This window comes from Leishmania mexicana, chromosome 15 (assembly GCF_000234665.1).
Source record: "Leishmania mexicana MHOM/GT/2001/U1103 complete genome, chromosome 15".
NCBI lineage: Eukaryota > Euglenozoa > Kinetoplastea > Trypanosomatida > Trypanosomatidae > Leishmania > Leishmania mexicana.
This window is the reverse complement of record NC_018319.1, coordinates 78,278-95,886: the sequence shown is the minus strand read 5'-3', so window position 1 is coordinate 95,886 and position 17,609 is coordinate 78,278. Positions and strand designations below refer to the sequence as shown.

General features: G+C 55.4%; 8 protein-coding genes across 8 annotated transcripts; 5 read left to right on the top strand and 3 right to left on the bottom strand.

Annotated features, from left to right (window-relative positions):
- Positions 1-465: 465 nt before the first annotated feature.
- LMXM_15_0240 (putative nonspecific lipid-transfer protein) lies at positions 466-1,683 on the bottom strand (the record flags this gene model as incomplete). The annotated part of the gene is made up of 1 exon (XM_003873503.1): positions 466-1,683. The coding sequence occupies one exon, from the start codon at positions 1,681-1,683 to the stop codon at positions 466-468; it is 1,218 nt and encodes a 405-aa protein (XP_003873552.1).
- A 1,098-nt stretch (positions 1,684-2,781) lies between these two features.
- On the bottom strand, positions 2,782-4,542 carry LMXM_15_0230 (putative lysyl-tRNA synthetase; the record flags this gene model as incomplete). Its single annotated transcript, XM_003873502.1, has 1 exon — positions 2,782-4,542. The coding sequence occupies one exon, from the start codon at positions 4,540-4,542 to the stop codon at positions 2,782-2,784; it is 1,761 nt and encodes a 586-aa protein (XP_003873551.1).
- A 584-nt stretch (positions 4,543-5,126) lies between these two features.
- On the bottom strand, positions 5,127-6,170 carry LMXM_15_0225 (conserved hypothetical protein; the record flags this gene model as incomplete). The annotated part of the gene is made up of 1 exon (XM_003873501.1): positions 5,127-6,170. The coding sequence occupies one exon, from the start codon at positions 6,168-6,170 to the stop codon at positions 5,127-5,129; it is 1,044 nt and encodes a 347-aa protein (XP_003873550.1).
- A 1,048-nt stretch (positions 6,171-7,218) lies between these two features.
- On the top strand, positions 7,219-7,866 carry LMXM_15_0223 (conserved hypothetical protein; the record flags this gene model as incomplete). Its single annotated transcript, XM_003873500.1, has 1 exon — positions 7,219-7,866. One exon carries the CDS (start codon positions 7,219-7,221, stop codon positions 7,864-7,866), a length of 648 nt encoding a protein of 215 aa, XP_003873549.1.
- An 863-nt stretch (positions 7,867-8,729) lies between these two features.
- On the top strand, positions 8,730-9,854 carry LMXM_15_0220 (protein phosphatase 1 catalitic subunit,putative; the record flags this gene model as incomplete). Its single annotated transcript, XM_003873499.1, has 1 exon — positions 8,730-9,854. The coding sequence occupies one exon, from the start codon at positions 8,730-8,732 to the stop codon at positions 9,852-9,854; it is 1,125 nt and encodes a 374-aa protein (XP_003873548.1).
- Positions 9,855-10,460: 606 nt separating this feature from the next.
- On the top strand, positions 10,461-12,020 carry LMXM_15_0210 (conserved hypothetical protein; the record flags this gene model as incomplete). Its single annotated transcript, XM_003873498.1, has 1 exon — positions 10,461-12,020. One exon carries the CDS (start codon positions 10,461-10,463, stop codon positions 12,018-12,020), a length of 1,560 nt encoding a protein of 519 aa, XP_003873547.1.
- A 2,839-nt stretch (positions 12,021-14,859) lies between these two features.
- Positions 14,860-15,528, top strand: LMXM_15_0200 (putative 60S ribosomal protein L13a; the record flags this gene model as incomplete). The annotated part of the gene is made up of 1 exon (XM_003873497.1): positions 14,860-15,528. One exon carries the CDS (start codon positions 14,860-14,862, stop codon positions 15,526-15,528), a length of 669 nt encoding a protein of 222 aa, XP_003873546.1.
- A 668-nt stretch (positions 15,529-16,196) lies between these two features.
- On the top strand, positions 16,197-17,297 carry LMXM_15_0195 (conserved hypothetical protein; the record flags this gene model as incomplete). Its single annotated transcript, XM_003873496.1, has 1 exon — positions 16,197-17,297. The coding sequence occupies one exon, from the start codon at positions 16,197-16,199 to the stop codon at positions 17,295-17,297; it is 1,101 nt and encodes a 366-aa protein (XP_003873545.1).
- Between the last annotated feature and the right edge of the window lie 312 nt (positions 17,298-17,609).

Sequence of the window (17,609 nt, the reverse complement as noted above, 5' to 3'; positions counted from 1 at the left end):
CAATGGCTACCAAAGGGAAGGAAGTGCGTGCGTGCGGGAGAGATGGGGGGAAGGGGGGAGGAGACTGTGGATGCTGCTGCTTCTGCTGCGGTGGTGGTGGTGGCGTTCGGCAGCAACGGCTGGCCGCATGCAACTGCGATGCACACCCACACACGAGTAGAGGTCAACAGCACAAACACCGCTGCAGCGTCGCGGCCACAGCGTGCGTGCAGGATGAGAGGAAGTGGCGGGAGGGGGGTGGTGGTGGAGGGAAACCAAAACGAAAGACTAGAGGACGCTCGGAGGAGTGGAGCCAAAAAAAAGAAAGGTAATGCCCTGCAAGGAGTGTGACAGCAGCGAGGCGATGCGTCGTGAAATCTCCGGTGGCCGCACGCAGAAGGCACGTGCGTTGGGATCCCCACAATGTCTTTGAGTGAGCACACACGGCAAGAGCGAAAGAGAAGTCTTGCAGCGGGCTGCAGCGACCTACGGTGCGTCGGTGCTGAGGATCGCCACAGCTGAGGCGGAGAAAACACCGCCGTTGCCGTACACAAGTGCACGTCGCGGGGTAGGGTGCACCTGCCGCGGCCCCGCTTGGCCACCTAACTGCGCGACAGCCTCCGCCACGTTGTACATTGCCGGCACCTCCCATGGCGCTCCGAAGCACATGAGGCCGCCGTGGGTATTGATGGGGAACTCGCTCGGGTTCACATCGCCGTCGCGCTGCGCCGCCCTGCGGTAGGCCTCCTCCACCATCTGCCCACCCTCGCCCTCCTTGCACAACCCGGCCGCCTCCAAGGCGCGAATGAAGCAGATCGGAAAGCAGTCGTACAAGCCGAAGAAGTCGATGTCAGAGGTGGAAAGTCCACCCGCCGCCTCGTACGCCAGGTGCATAGCCCGATGGCACGAAAACGTCTCAGGCGTCACTTCCTCGTGCGTGGCTGGCGGGTAAAGTGGGCCGGAGGCTTCGCCGACGCCAAGGACGTACGGCCTGCGGCCATCGAGCGGTCCTGTCGCGTGGTGCTGCTTGTAGTGCGCCTCCCGCGCGAGCACGATTGCGGCCGCACCGTCTGCACGACGCGCGCATTCGGGAAGATTCGTCACAGGTGCGATTTGGCGAGCTTCGAGCACTTCCTTCAAGGAGTAGCGCTTCCTACACATGGCATCCGGATGTCGCACGGACATGGCGCTCATGAGTACCGGCACCATTGCCAGCTGCTCGCGCTTCAACCCGTACCGCTTCATCTGCCACTGCGCGTAAAAGTCGTAGCCATGTGGTATGTGCGGCTCTGCCAGGTGAGGCGAAGGGACGCTCTCGTTCGAGCGTTTCGCAAACTCGGAACTTGGCAAAGTGTGCACTGCGTCGCTCGACACCACTACAGCTACGTTGAGGCGCGGCATGCGGTGGAAGAGGTCTAGCGCAGCGCCGATGCTGCTGATCGGGCTGGCGCCACCCGCGTCTACCGTTTTGAACAGCATCGCTGATTTTTCGGCAGTGAGCTGGAGCTTTGTGGCGAGGTAGTGCGCTGGCATGAAGTGCCCAGACGAGAGCGAGGGGGTTGCGATGAGGGCCCCGACGTCTTTGGCAGCGATGTTGGCGTCAGCAAAGGCGAGCTCCAAGGCCTCCCGTGCTAGATCGATGCTGTCCCGCTTCAAGGCACCGATGGCGGTTCGTCCCACCCCTACAAGTCGAATGCGCTGCATTCCTATCGTCCACACGCAAAACGGCGCTAAACCTAAATTACTTGATTGCTGACCAGACGCTGCCGCTGCGCACGCTAGAGGCACGAGTACCTAGAAGGCAACCACTGCCGGCAAGCGAAGAGAGAGAGCCGTTGCTCTGCTGCGGTCGAAACCTACCCTATCGGTTGTCGCCCTACCTTGTGTGTGCGCGCCAGCTGAATGAGATTGCACCTCTTAGGGTTCATCACATCCCGTAATGCGAATGTGCCGCGAGAAGAACGAAAAAAACAACAACAAAGGAAAGTTGAGTGGAGAGGCATTCAGAGAAGGTACAGCACCACTGCCGCTACTGAAACGGCGCTGCACACCTAGAGTTGGGGAAGCAAGCGCATGCGTTTTGCGCGCACAAGCAGGTGTACCGGGTGGCGTCATGAAGCACCTTTAGAGGAGGGAGTCAAACGTCAAAGAAAAAGCGGGAGGGAATCGGTCTGAGCCCTTTTTCTCGTTTTGCTTTACCTTTTCGGCGGCTGCTTATCGCTGCCACGTCATCGACGACAGCAGAATATATGTGGACGCCGCGAATGGCGTCAGTACACCGAGTGCGTTTCGCCCCGCGCAGGTCTCCCTCTGCCTTTGAATTACCGAAGAGAAAAAGAAAAGAAAACACTGCGTCCTTTCCGTTGCGTCGCACCGTCCGCGTTCTTCTCACGCGCAGGTCTTCCTCTCCCCTCCCATTCTTTATTTTTTTTTAAGGAGGAGGGAAGCAAAAAAAGGGGCTCGAAGAGGGGAGGGGGATGGATGGAGGGGGAGGAGGGGGGACCTTTGAATCAAACAACAACATGACGTCGCTTGCCGTGTTCCAGTCGGGCTCAAGGGATGAGCGCTGTGCTGGGGTTCTGACAGCAGCGTGTCTTTCTCTCCTTTTTTTTGGTCTCTGCTTGCTTCTGATGTACGCCAGGGGACATCACCGCCATTAGAGAAGTGAGGTGAAACGGACAGACGTGTGCCAACTTGATCCCCTCAAACCCTCATCGCTGCGGCTTCGACGGGGAGAATCACAGTCATACAAACGAAAAAAGAGAGCAAAAAAGAAAATGACAGGAAAACGTTAGAGTACTACTACAACAGAGGAACGCCCTGGCCGTTGAGCATCGTGCCCGGAGGGTAGCTAATCGCGTTCTTGCCTTCAGGCTTCATGGCAGGGAACAGAAGCACTTCCTTGATGTTCGACTGACTTGTGAGGAACATCACAAGGCGGTCGATGCCAAGACCCCATCCACCAGTGGGTGGCAACGCGTGCTCCAGTGCTGCGACGAAGCCCTCATCGATCTCCATAGATTCGACATCGCCCTTGTCGCGGTTCCGCACCTGTTTAACAAACTCCTCACGTTGCACGATAGGGTTGTTCAGCTCGGTGTACGCATTAGCGAGCTCCTTCTTGTTGACGAACAGTTCAAAGCGTTCCGTCAGGCGGGGGTCGTTGCGGTGCCACTTGGCGAGAGGCGACATCACGCGAGGGTGATCGCAGATGAAGCAAGGGTCGTGGCACTCGGGCTCAAGGAACTCAGCGATAAGGGCATCGAGAAGGCGAGGCGCCGTGTACGGTGGAGGGCAGTCGGCCTTATGCTTTTTGCACAGGTCCATCAGAAACTGAATGCCCGCATCGGACTCGAAGTCAACGTTGTCAAAGGATACCTTCAAGCGCTTCTCCAGCTCCGGAATAATGTGCAGACGCTTAAACGGCTTGTTGAAGTTGAAGGTAACCTCTGGCAGTGGCTTGCCCTCTGAGTCCTTCGGCGCATAGCGAACGATTGGCGAGCCGTGAAGCTCCATGGCCAGACCGTACAGAAGGTCCTCTGTTGCGGTCATCCAATCGTGGTAGTCCATGTACGCCCAGTACGCCTCGCAGCTTGTGAATTCGGGGTTGTGGGTGAGATCGATGCCCTCGTTACGGAATTGCTTGCCGACTTCGTACACACGATCCATGCCACCGACGACGAGCTCCTTCAGGTACAGCTCCGGCGCGATACGCAGGAACATGGTCTGGTTGAGGTCGTTGTGGTGCGTCACAAAAGGACGCGCCGCGGCACCGCCAGCGATTTGGTTGAGCACCGGCGTCTCGACCTCCACAAAGTCCCGCTCATCAAAAAACTTGCGAATGTACTTGATGATGTTTGCACGCTGAATGAAGGTCTTGATATTGTCGCGGTTGACAATAAAGTCGAGGTAGCGCTGACGGAAGCGCTGCTCAAAGGAAGAAAGGCCAAAGTAGTCGTCGGGGAGCATGTGGTAGCAAGTTGAAAGAAGCGTAATCTCGGTTGCCTTGAGGGAAAACTCGCTGCTCTTGGATAGGGACGGCTTGCCCGCAATGCCGATAATATCGCCGCGCTTCAGCTTAGAGTGGATCTCGGCGAACTTGGACTGGTCGATGTAGTCAGTGAGGGCAGAAATCACCTGCACAGTCTCCATATCGCCCTGAATAGTGATGAAGTGCAGCTTCGAACCGGAGCTACGCTTATTGATGATGCGGCCCGCAATCGTCACCGTTTTATCGAGGGATGTGTCGGGCTCTGTAAGCAAAGGCGCGTACTTCCTACGATACTGAGGAATTGTGTATTGACGGTGGTACTTGTGTGGGTAGGCAGCGCCAAGGAGACCCATCTCCTTGACCATCGCCAAGCGCGACTCGAAGTAAGACGGCTCTACCGTCTTTTCCTTCTTCGCCTTCTTCTCATCCTGTGGAAGCTGGCTGCGCAGCGTACCCATCTGCTTCACCAACGACTTGTACTCATCATTTTCAGTACCCTTCGTCTTTTTGGTGTCTGCGATCTGGTAGGCAAGAGCCTCTATCTGCTTACGGAGCTCTTCGGGGGACGACATGGGAAAGGCTGTTTACTTATTTTGTGGTACGATTAGGAAACAATGTCTGAAAGTGACTTTGCCCAGTCCGTCAAAGCCAAACGTAGTAGTATTATTAGTGGAGGAAATGTGCTCAGCGGTATGGGTGTGGATACGCAAAGAAAAGGAGCAAAAGAGAGGCAGAGATATTTTGGGGGAGGGCATAGATGACCAAAGAAAAACCTGACGTGAGGTACTCAAAGAAAGGACGTCTTCCCTCTTCAGAGCCGCCAATAATAGGCCCTCTTTTTACGCACAGAGCATTATCATCAACGTAAAATGTGGCAGGAATTCGCTTATTCCGCGGTTCGCATAAAAAACGCACTCGACGTAACTGCCCAAACGACCTCTTTCTGCTACTATCTCATTTTGCAACGCCAGTTTTCAGAAAACTGTCTAAGGGCACACAAAATGCGGCAGCACATATTCCGATAATTATCAATATCACTGAAGAGCAGTTTCTACGTGTCGGTCAACCAAAAAGCATCTAGCCCAAACCCTTTCTTTGAAGGCAAGAGAAAGGGAAGTATATGAAGAGGGCAAGCCATCAGCAAAAAAAAGCACTGTCAGGTCTCGCACCACTTCTTTTCGTCGAGCAAAATACTCATTTTCTTTTCGTTGGGAACAGTGTCAACGAGGAGTTTTCCGTTGAAAGACAGACCTGCAAACACCCACGGGCTATTGCCACTCCAACAGAGGGCAACGACGCTGTCTCCGTAGTCTGCTAGTCGCCGAAGGCACTTTGGTTCGTTGTTATCCTCAACATCCCACAGCTTGAGAGTTTCATCTGAGCTACACGACAGAACAAGTTCGTCTCGAAATGAATTGAACAGACAGCTCTGCACCGCGTGCTCATGTGCCTTCATGTGCCGCAGCATTGCGAGAGAACAGGAGGTATTGTAGCGGATGTCGTGAATGTACACGTAGCCGTCTGTGCCTGCGGAGAGAAACTGCCCGGGCTTTAAGCGATCAAAGTCAACCGCCGTCGTGTAGCCGAAACCGTGAGTGTACTTGGTGCCCGCGAAGGAAGACGCTTTTTTGCTGCGCAGATCAACAAGCTGCAGCCCATCAGAATCACAAGAGATAAGACAGAGAGTGGGGTCGTAAGGCGCTAAGGCAGCACAGCGAATGACGCCTCCACTGCTTGTGTAGTTGACCGTTTCCGAACCGAGCTTAGAGGAACTCAACAAGACTGTGGTCAGTGTGTTTTGATGGACTGCCCTGAATTCTCTCTGAAGTCCGTCCAAATCCCATAGCACACGGCTGTAGCTCTTGTTCATTGTGGCAATGCACTTGGGCTCACTCAGTACATTTTCCGAAATTCGGAAAACCTCCGATTTCTGCAGCGATGAGACAGCGAGGAGACTGTCCGCCGAAAGAGAGGGTGAGCACCACAACCCCATCACTGGGTCATTGTGTGACCATACCGTGGCACACTCTAATGACTTCGTGTCGTCCTGATACTCGACGAGGTGAATCTTGTTCTCTGCCGAAGGTTTCGCAGTTCCGATGAGAAAGCGATGACACTCCTGGGAGTTTAGCGATGGATGATACAGCGAGCACAGAGACCTCGCTTGTCCGTCCAGACCATACGCAGATGCGGAGCTCATTGTGGCTGGAACAAAAAAAAGAGTGAGACTCTACTAGGGGTGGGGGGCCACGCGACTGCGGGCGAGAGCGGTGTGCGTTCTACAAGCCACGAAAAAGAAAAGGCGATAAACAGGAGCGGAAGTGTGTGGTCGTAGTCCTGCCATAGTGTTGCTATTGGGTACTCCAGGTGACCGTCCTGCAGCCAGTAAGCTGTTGAGGAGCCATGTCCCAAATGTGGAGGGGTACCCACCATTAGGCAGGAAAGACACCCTTTCGCGCTGGGAGAAGCTTAAAGGCAGTGGGCAAGGGTCCAGTGACAGCATTTCACCGTTCACAACCCCTGTCCTCAATCAAGGGGAACCAGCACTTTTGAAAAATTCCTTGAGCGGCAAAGAAGGGGTGCCGAGTACCAGAAGTAGAAGAAAAAGGAAGCAAGACCAAAAGACTGTCTCAGCGTACTTCGAGCGTAAGGGCTAGCTTTATCAGAGTGCGCATGCTTTTTAAGCCAGCAAGAGCAGCGGGCGGGGGGGGGGTCCTGTGGCAGTTGCCTCGAAAAGGTGCTCGCATTATGGTTCGCCGAGGAAAACTTGAGCGAAAGGGGGGGGGGGCTGCGTGTGCCTACAGCCCCCCACAGAAGCGTGTTTATCGCAGCCTTTTGTCGCATGCAGGCAGCTTTTTTCGAGCACAATATCACGTTGTGCCGCCCAAGCATCTCAATACCACCCCCCGGTGTGACAACGAATCGTGCGAGAGGACCTCAGAAGCACTGCGGTTGCTTTCCAGAGCCGAATCGAGCTTAGCCCAGAGCTGTGCCCTCCCAAATACGAAAAACCACCATCGCGGGTCTTTCATCTTCACCCCACCCACCACCTTTATCTGTGGTGCTGCAATGGGCTCTATGCCGGAAAGATCGGTTTCCTGTCAGTTGTGAAAATGGAAGCTTTATAAAAAAAAAACTGTATGCCAACCAATCCTCTCGTCCTCTCGTTTCCCGCACTTTTTCGCTTTCCCATACCTTCTCAATTTTTTTTTCGCGTGGAGAGAGGTCTCTCTCATATAGTGTTCATCATGCTCGAAAAAGCGGGACTGCCATTCAGGAAATCCCCCTACTCTGTTCTCGAGGAGGAAAACGGACTAACCGATGCTCCGATGTTCTTCTCGATTGAGGTGGAGGGTGTGACCGCCTTAAAAGCAGCAACCCACTCAACCGACCTGCAAGTCCCCGTAGCGCCGACGGTGAACTCAATCGAGGTATCTTCTATAGTCTTTAAGACCTCCGTAGCAGGATCTTTACTGCGACGAGTGTGTCTTTTCATGCAGCGCCTTGACTCCGATGGCAAGGTAATTGGTCCCCCAGTTCCCCTAGCAGTAACTGACACCGCCCAGTTTTCTGTTCCCGTGAAGCTGAAACTTTTCACTGGGGATCGAGTTCGCTTGCTGCTGTTTCAGAGGGGCACGGGACCTGCAGTCAGCGCAGTCATCTTGAGCGGGTGCATTCTTAGCAGCGCCGACAGCTATTTTGCCCCTGGCACGCCACCAGCTTCTCTGCTTTCTTGGACACCCGAGCCTTTCCGCTCTGTCAGAGAGCCAGGAATATCCGCCTCTCGGAAGCGGAGTCGCTCTCAGCCGCGGGCTGAGCAGAATGACTCCGTGCTCGATGATGAGCCTCCCACCCTCGTTTATGCCCCAGTTTGTGGTGGTGATGACGAGAGCTAGGCGTGCAGGAAATCAGGATACCTTCTACACAACCGACTAACGACAACAAAAATAGCTGAAAAGACTGTGACGCATATTACTGCCAACGACGAGTAATCTGCCCAAGTTTTTCTCCATGCTACTATTCTTTTTTGTCTTTCTGTTGTGGGGTGATAAGGTCTGCAATTACCCCTCTTTGATTGACGTCCCTCAGCTACTGATAGGGGGCTTGCAGACCCTTTACTGGGATCACATCTAACAACCTGGCAATCTTCTTGTCTCAATGCCGTCGGGTGAGAAGAGGTGCCATCTTTCTTTTTGTCGTTATTGCTCCGGTTACCATCTCCGAGGACCCTAACCTTACAATGGCCGACTTTGTGCTTGGGCTCATCCGGTATCCGCGTAGACTGCCCCCTACCAGCACGACGGACGCCAACGCTTTCACCCGCAAGCACGACCCTTGACTAGGCCTGCTTGGTTCACGGCATGCTGTGCGCCTCGAGTCTTGTCTGGCGCTGATCAAGCAGCACGTAAGGGGAAAAAGGAAGAGGAAGGACCGGAAGAGCCCGCAAGGCGCATGGCCCCGATTCGATGGCAGAGCGGCTCGTCCTAGACGGCCCGAATTTGGTCACAATGCAACAGAGGCTGGTGAGATGTGGCTGCGTAGGCTTATACTTTCTGACGTGTTCGTGGTAGAATGACACATTGGAGTAAATAACGTATGCTCCGATTATTTCTTTATGTCCACCTCTGCCATCTTTATTTTTCTTTGTCACTGATGCCAACTTTGCTACGTTGCACACTTGAAAGCGGCGCGACTATTTCGCAAAAGCTATGGTCGATTGGAGCTACAGCAAATTAGAGTCTTAGGTGATTATGCGCAAATGGCACACACGAAGCGAGGGAGATTCACCGTGGATCTGTCCATGTGCACACTCAGTAGCCTTCCTACAGATACTCTCTCTGTGGAAAAAGAGAATGATGTGCTTTATCGCCTTTTAGAACTGCTTCCTGAGCGCTACACGAGCAAAGTTTTGGAAGAGCAGCGAATTCCCGAAGGCCTCATCGTGCAGATTCTCATCAAGGCTCGCGCTATAATAGCTAGTGAGCCGATTCTGGTCGAAGTAGATTCCCCTGTTTACGCTTGCGGTGATCTACACGGGCAGTACTACGACTTGGTTAACATTTTCAAACGATGCCCACCACTGGGAGGCACCGTTTTCGGAACTGATGCGAAGAAGGCACGTAAAGAGTCCAGCTCAGCGGTCGATGATAAAACATACAGCTTTCTCTTCCTTGGCGATTATGTCGACCGCGGCGCTCGCTCCGTTGAGGTCGTTGTGACACTGCTCGCTCTCAAGATTATTTCTCCACGGCACATGACCATGCTTCGCGGAAACCACGAGGACGAACAAATCATGCTCTTGTATGGGTTTTACGACGAATGCAAGAGGCGCTATGGCATTAAGCTTTTCAAAACGTTCACCGATTTTTTTCGTGTTCTGCCTGTGGCGGCCCTGATCAACGGCTCCATTTTCTGCGTCCACGGCGGTCTCTCCTCGGAGCTCCGCTTCGTGCGAGACATCCCGGACGCGCGTCCGTGCAATGTCCCCCACTCCGGCATCATTTGTGACCTTCTCTGGGCAGACCCCGAAACAGATCTGCCAGCTGGTGTTGACTGGGCCCCGAGCTCGCGCAGAATTTCATCTGTGTTTTCCGAACGGGCACTGGAGCGGTTTTTAGTCGAGAACGACATTGATTTGGTGTGCCGCGCACATCAAGTGGTCGAAGAAGGATTCCAGTTTTTTCCGGATCACAAAAAGCGGCATTTGCTTACCATCTTCTCGGCAACTAACTACTGCAACGAGTTCGGAAATAGAGGCGGCATTTTACGTGTGGATGAGAAGGGTGTATGCAGCATCATCACGTTGGAACCACCGGACTTTGTTCAGCAGCGGGATATCATGCTATTTCGGGATCCACTTCCAAACCCTCTGAGCCACGATTGACATGGAAAATAGATGAGAGCGCACCAGGCGTCTTCTTCAGATAGATCCGTACGCACCATCCCGCATCTACTCATTGTGTATTTTTTTTTGTGCTCATGCTCGAGCCTGACGAGCTTCACCGAGTACCATTACAAACACTAGCTAAACGCCGTAAAAAAGAAACGGAATAAAAGACAGATTTTTTTTTGAGAGTGTGGTGTAGTGGAAAGGGTTCTATGAAAAGTAGTCTGCCTTTCCCCTTCTCTCTTTGGATTGGCTGTTCGCTCCACGTTGCACAAGAGGTGGGCTTGAAAAGGGGGCTCACCCTCTTCCGCTGATGAATGCAGTCTCCCCTCGACCAGCCTTCGCGCACAGGTTTCTAGCTTTCTCTACTCTAAGTTTGGTCATTTTTTTATTATTCCTTTCCTTCTCTCGCATGTCTTTTTACGCAGAACGCGCCGTGCTCTTTGGCTTTCTTCTGTGCGGTCCCCTTGGAAAGGGAATAGGGCTGTTTCAGTAACACGAGCGTGCGCGAGCGCAATCGGTTCACATGGCCAGCTCACACTCAAAGCTGTCAAGCTGAAAATTTGCCATTTTGCGTATTTTTTTTCCTAGTAGATCTTCAAGATGGCTACAGAGCTACAGCTTGTAATGGAGGCCAACAGCGAGCTGTTGGCGCATGCAAAGGTGGTGAATCCACGTGGATGCTCCATTCACGTCGACAAACACATTCAGAAGCCGGTCCTCATCATGAAAGGGACGCCTTCTCAAACCCGCGTGCAAGTTCCGCGCGAGGACCGCCCCCTCTCTTCGTTGCGCTTACACAACTCTCTTTTGGCGGCTCAAATCTGCCTCAACTCCATGGACCATTTCGCGGTCGAGATCGTTGTGAGTCAGTACGCGGTGACGCGGACAAAACTGATAATTGGTACCAACGTTGCAGCTGCGCGATACGACACGACGGCTGATGAGCTGACGACCGCTTATCTTCCCCTTATCATTCCACGCAACAAGTGGGTACAGGTGGTGTTTCATGTTGCTGGCATCGTGCATACTGTGTTCAATCTCCCATCTATATCCTGCATTGACGCGATCACTCTCACTGGAACGGGAAAGATGTCGTGTGTGTTCACAAGCAGTGACGAGCAGTCATGCATTGCCGCAACACCAGAGGGCATGGCCCTTTTTGCAGTTCCGGCGTATGTTCCACCGATCTGGAAGACGGCCGCCGCGACATCTGAACATCTGTCGTCTCTGCTAAATATTGACTCCAGGTCTGGCATACCCTTGCCAAGCGACGTGTCTTTTGGCACAGCAGCTGCTCCGTGCGCTGAGCCACCGTCCTCGCTGGGGTCGCCTCTTTCGACGCACTCTGTGATCCTACCGCAGCTGAAGCCTCTGAAAGATACAGCTGTGCCACCGTCCTATCCTCACGTTTCCTCGAGCGCCTCAGAAAGGGTTAGGGCACCTTTAGGAAAGGGCTCGTCCAGCGCGCCTTCCCAATGCGATTATATCCGCCTCGTGGACAACGAGGACATAGTGACCAAGGATGAGCATAGCCCCATATCATGCTCGTACGGGGATGGGCACCGACAGCAGGCCTCGCAAGAGGCCGTCGCAGGCAGGTCTTGCGGAGCAGGGCGAGGGGCAGCAAACAGCAATGCATGTGGCCTCAGCGGCTGGGAGCAGTTTCCTGAAGAACGTGTTGGTACACTCGTCGTTGTTTCATCGGCACGTGTAGGCAAGGTAGACGCAGCCAAGCGGCCGCCACGAAAACCCAGAGTCGTTACTGGTCCCCCAGGATTAAGTGACAACGAAAGACTGCAACGCATCATCGCGTCCCGCAAGCATCGGGTGACGCCGAGGCAGGGATCCCTTAACAGCGGTGGTGACGATGGGCGGAGCAATATCTCGCGACGGCAGGAGCGCCTTCGACGTCGCATGCGTCTCTTACGGGCAAATGAGCAGAAGGCAAACAAGACAGCAGCAGCCAAGGCGCTCGTTGCATCAGAGCTTCCACTATCCCAGCGAGCTGTGGTTGTGGAGGATTCAACAGAGGCAGCCCCGATTTGCGGATACGGTTTCGGATATCTCGGTGTGCTCAAGCCAAATGGCGAGTACGAGGAGGACGATGACGCCAACCTCAACTTGGAGGGCGCGCTCACGCTGTTGACAGACGGTGAGTGAAACCTTTCTGTGGGCGGTGGAGTGTATGGGCGCATCCGAAATGGTGCGAAGACAGACCACACGGTATCATTTCTAGAGTGTGATGGTCTGCGAAGATACGCGCGCGTTGCACCACGCGGACACTAAGGGACTCCCCTTATCTCCATCTGTTGCTTACCCTGTCTGCCTGCCTTTTCTTTTTTTTTTGCCTTGTATGTTTCCTCTCTTCCTTAACCTCTACTTGCCCTCCTCCTCTTTCGCTCTGTGGTTCGTCTCCCGTGTGTTTTCATCATCTTACTGCGTGCGTGCGTGCGTGTGTCTTTCCCGTTTCAAGAGCATTTTTTTTTATTGGCTCCATGGTGAAGCGCGTACACACACACACACACACACCCATGCCCACGCAGAAAGGTGGGTGAACGTACAGGACTTTTCCTTCCCGTCCTCTGTTATTAGCTTTTCGGCTTTGATCTTTCTTTTTATATTTGGCCTACCCCCATGTTCATGGATGCTGTAGTGATGTATCACTCCCGTACGGAAACTGGATCGAGACGAGACAAACAACGCGACCACCACATGTGGCAGACAACAGAAAAGTACTGGTGCGTGTGTGTGTGTGTGTGTCGCCGTTCCTGCGTTGTCTTCGATACCCCCGCTTTTTTTTTTCCCACATCCACTCTCATTTCGCCACTTGCTTGTGTGTTCGTATGTGTGCGTCCCTCTGCCAACCCCTACCCACCCCCCACCACCCCCTCTCTTTTTTATTGTATATTCTTCACAAACGCATGCATGAGGAGACACGGCGTCCCCCTTTTCACAGGCGGAGGAGACGGAGAAGCACACCATCACACACACGCAAACAAGTCGAAGAACAACGAGAAAAATAAACTACACAGGGAACACTCGACCCCGCGCAGCTTGTGCACCGTGGCGCTATCTCCAGCGACTTGTACCTTTCTCCCTTTTTTTTCTGTCGCGCAGGATGTGTGTGCGTGTGCTTGTGCGTGTGTGTGTGCCAAAACGGAATCCATTCACATGAACACAATGGTTTCGTTGACTGTTCTCACTTTTCTAGCTCTGAAACGCGATGGCGGGAGGGGAGGGGGGTAAACACTCACACTTCTCGGTGCACGGCATCCCAGGGTCTCCCGTACGCCCCCATCCTGCCAGTGCCGGAACCGCTTGTGGCCGGTGGCAGGCGCATGTGCCTAGCACGTGCGGAGGCCACAGCGATGCGCCGCCGCCGATATGCCGGCAGTCAGGCGCTGGATGGCGCGGCATCGGGGCGCCCTGCAACGGTGCACGCGTTGGTGAGCCCGCATGACGGGCACAGCGCCAACCTCACTCGAGCGCACCCCACCCGGCCCTCACTGCCTACGGGATGGGGGAGCCTGCGCGCCACGCCGAGGGGGGTGCACCGGGTGGCGACCGGGATGATGGGAGCGGCTGCGAGGCGACCCGCGGCGCGGTGGTGCGTAGAGTGTGAGGCAGAGGCCGTGCTCTCAGCTGGCTGGGACGGCTGCATGGCGGCGACGCGTGTGTGAGCGGCATGCTTCGCACGAGGCGACGGGGCCTTCTGTAGCAGGCTGGCGAGTGGTGGACGGTGGGTGGTGTGGAGTGGCGTTGAGCCCATGCTCTGTATGGCGGAGAATGGAAACGCGTTGCAAAAGCAAAAAACAAAAAGCAGAAAGATTATGCTTCACTGTATCCGGAATTCGGACGGAGGTGTGAAGCGGCGTTCTGATGCTGTTGGGCTCGCAGGCGTGTCGTTGAGGCGGACCACTGATGTGCCGAACAGCGGGAAGGACAACGCGGCGCGTTTCGTGTCAGGAAAGAGGGAAGCCCCGACGGACGCCGATGGCGCGAGAGAGACGCGTGATTTTTCTGGCCGAGAAACGTTTTTTTATCTGTGAAAGTGGCGAGGCTCGCGCAGCTGGCGGACAGAATGCGTTACGACGCCAGATGTGCTGATGTCGGCTGAGGCGCGGGCCGCAGGATCAGGCGATTCGGGCGTTTGCCGCAGACACTCCAGCACATTTACATAATGTGTGAGAAACACGTCCACTTTCGAAGTCCATCTGGAAAGACCTCCTGCGCTGTATAACGGTGGCAGTGGGGGGGATCGCACGGATGGACAGTTTTCTTGGGCGTACCCGCCACACATATTCCCCCCTCCCCTATATTCCATTCAGAGCGTGTAGCGGTGGATAAGCCCTCTTGTGACTTAATCAGTTACTGTGACTCTCGTAGCACCGGAGTACCAAACGCGAAGGTGCGACAGGGACCGCTTGAGTGACGGAAAAGAAAGGGAGGGGGAGGGGGAGGATGCGCACGTCTACCTATTCGTGCGTGATGTGTTGCCCGATGATGCCTTGCAAACAACAGAATTCGCATGGATTTCTGTGCCAGCGCTCGGGGTATGTAGAGGGCGCGAGTGGAGGGGTGGCAGATGGATGTACGCCTCCGTGGGAATCGGCAAGTCGTCCGTATAGGCGGAGTTGGTAGCGTGTATCGGAGTGCATCACACTTATCTGTCGACATCATTCGTTTCGCCTGTTTACTTGCGGGGAGGTTTGCCGACTGTCAAGGGCAAGCGGGCGGTTCACCGTCCTGCAGCGGGCGGGGTGTGTGTGTGCACGCCGGTTGTTATGTCATTCCCACTTCCTTTGCCTTGTCCCCTTTCCTCTTCCTGCCTCTGCTATGGTCATCACGACACACGAACGCACGCGCACAACTCCTCGAACACACACACACATATCTATATATATATATATATATGCCCCCCCCCCCGTGCCTCTGTTGCTCCCGCACGACAGGTGCTTTCGCTGTTTCACGACACACACACACACATACACCGTGAAAAATGGCCTTCCCAAGCCGCAAGGATGCGTTGCGCGCGCAGCGCAAGAGTGCCAAGAGGCACCGCCCCGAGATCATTGTGATCGACCTGAAGGATCACGTACTTGGTCGCGCGGCGGCTGTGGTTGCCAAGCAGCTGCTCCTGGGTAAGAAGATCACCGTGGTGCGATGCGAGCAGCTCAACATTGCCGGTACGGAGATCCGCAACAAGATCAAGTACCTGCAGTACCTGCGCAAGCGGAAGCTGACGAACCCCACAAAGGGCCCCTTCCACCACCGTTCCCCGTCCGACGTGTTTGTCCGCACTGTGCGCAGCATGCTGCCCCGGTACACGAAGCGCGGTATGAAGGCGCTGAACTCGCTGGTGGCCTACGAGGGAATTCCGCCCAACGTGGTGCGCACGGGTGGGCGCGTGGTGATCCCGCGCGCCCAGCGCCACATGTGCTACCGCTCGGAGCGCCCTTACACGGTGCTGGGCAACATGTGCAAGCACGTGGGCTGGAAGTACAGCGACGTCGTCGCTAATCTTGAGAAGGCTCGCGTGGAGAAGGCGTGCCGCCACCACGAAAAGAAGGCGAAGCTCCGCGACGCGTGGAAGGCGGCCCGCAAGGAGGCGCTCGCCAAGATGCCCAAGCACAACGTGGAGGTGCTCAAGAAGTTCGGCTACGCGTAAATGTGTCTTTCTGTGCGTTCGTGAGGGGAGAGAAGGATTGCCTGCTTTTTCACGCGCGCGCTCTCTCGTACACCAAAACACCTCTTCCCGCGTTCACTGCGCCACCGCCACACGGCATCTCTTCCCCCTCCCCTTCGCTTTCGCGGTGATGGTTGGAGTGCGGCGGCGGCGGAGCTTTGAGCTCGTGTTTTCTTCGCTTTCTTTATTTCGTTCTCTTGTGATTTGACTTACCAAACACACCTTTCCTTCCCCGAAAAAAGGTAAGAGGCCACACAACGCAGCACAGCACACAGGGATGGAGGGAGGGAGGATTGGGGGCGAACGGGGCAGCGGATAGGGCTGCGCGCGCACCGGCGGCTGAGGCGTCGTGTGCATTCAAGCTCTCTCTCTCTCTGTGCGTGTGTTTGCGGAGAGTCGCGCTCGAAGCCCCTTTTCCTTTCATCTCCTTGTTTTACACAAGCGGGGGTTCGGGCAAGAGAGAAGGAGAGGGAGATGGAGGGGGGGACGGGTTGCTCAGCGGCCGCCAGTCTTCCCGCCCCCTGTCCTCTCCTTCTGTCCAAGTCCACGCTGGAACAGCGGTGCTGCTGTTGTGCCCTCTGCCATGTACATTGGCAGGGAAGCAGCGCACAGCGCAAAACGTGCGCATACACGCACGAAAGCAAGAACCGATGGGACCTTTCTCTCGCCGTCACTGCATCGCTCACTTGTCTCTCCCTCTCTCTCTCCCTCCTCCTCCTCCAAACGCTTCCTCAGCACAGCTTCCTCTCGGGCCGGTGTTTATTATTATTATTGTGCGTGTGTGTACTGCTCTGTGCGCGCATCAGGGAGGTCTGTGCCACGCAACCTCGCCTTCTCGTCTCTCTTTCGTTGGCTCTAGCTTGACTATGTCTGCGCCTCCACCAGAGGATGAGCAGCCGGCGATGCTGCCGTTTTTGCCCGCGCAAGCAGCTCTATCTGCGGTCGCAACACCAGCAGATGCGGCCGCTGCGAGCACGGCGGATACTAGCATTGCGTCCCCCGAAGGGGATTCGCCGCCGTCGGAGCGGCGTGGCATGTCGTTTGAGGAGTTCCGCCAGTTCTACGTAGCATCACAGAGGCTCAACTACCTCAGCAACCAACGCGACGCAACTGGAGTGTCGTCAGGCCAAGAAGACGGAGGCGCGGCGGCACATGACACTGTCAGCGCCGACACCTTGGCCGGCGAGGCAGCCAGACAGCATGTTGTGGTGGGTACCCTTCGCCGGCGCATTGTCGGGACAAACGAGGACAGCCCTACTTTGACCCAAACAGCAGCAGCAGCAGCAGCACCAGCCACGCCTCCACCGGCAGCACAAGCACCACCACCACTACTAGGTCACCTTGCTCGCGTTACCCACGCTGTTGGTGGGTGTTTGAACTGGCTGGCGAATCGGGTGGCACGCAACCGCGCGCACCTCCTCCAGCTCCTCCTTGTCTTCTTCGTCCTCTACGTTCAGGTCAAGCTGAGCAGCACTCACGTGATTTGCCTTCTCGTCTTATACATTACCGTGAAGGGCGTGCAGGAGTTTGTGCGAAACTTCCAGATCAGTCACGAGACGGGGACCACCGGGGCACCGTCCTTGCTCGGGCGTCTTTTCAAGCCAGAGGGGCACGTAGGATCTGTGTCGAAGCTGCGTAAGATCGGCTACGTCGTTGCGAAGTGTGCGGAGGCTTTCCTGCTGAGCTTCTTTCCAACCTACTCCCTCGAGCACCTGGAGCGTGAACTCTGCGCCGACGGCATTGTGCGATGAGGGCGACGTGGGAGGCAGCGTGACTGCCTGCTGCTTTGCCCGTCTTGCCGTCTTGTGAATTGTGCCCCCCCCCCCCCCCCGCTGTTGGTGTGCATGTGTGCGCGCTCTCTAGCCTCCTCGAAGTCTCCCTTCACCCAGCTGCCACCCACTCGACACATCTGGCGCGTCTGCGGCTGCTCCTCGCGATGGTAACGGTGATCCTTTTCCCAGGGCGTGTTCATGTGTTCGTGTATGTGTGTCTGACGCGCCTCCGTGCGTGGTGCTTCCCCTCTCCTCGGGTGTCTTTTTCTGGGCTGTGGGAGGGTGCCCGTA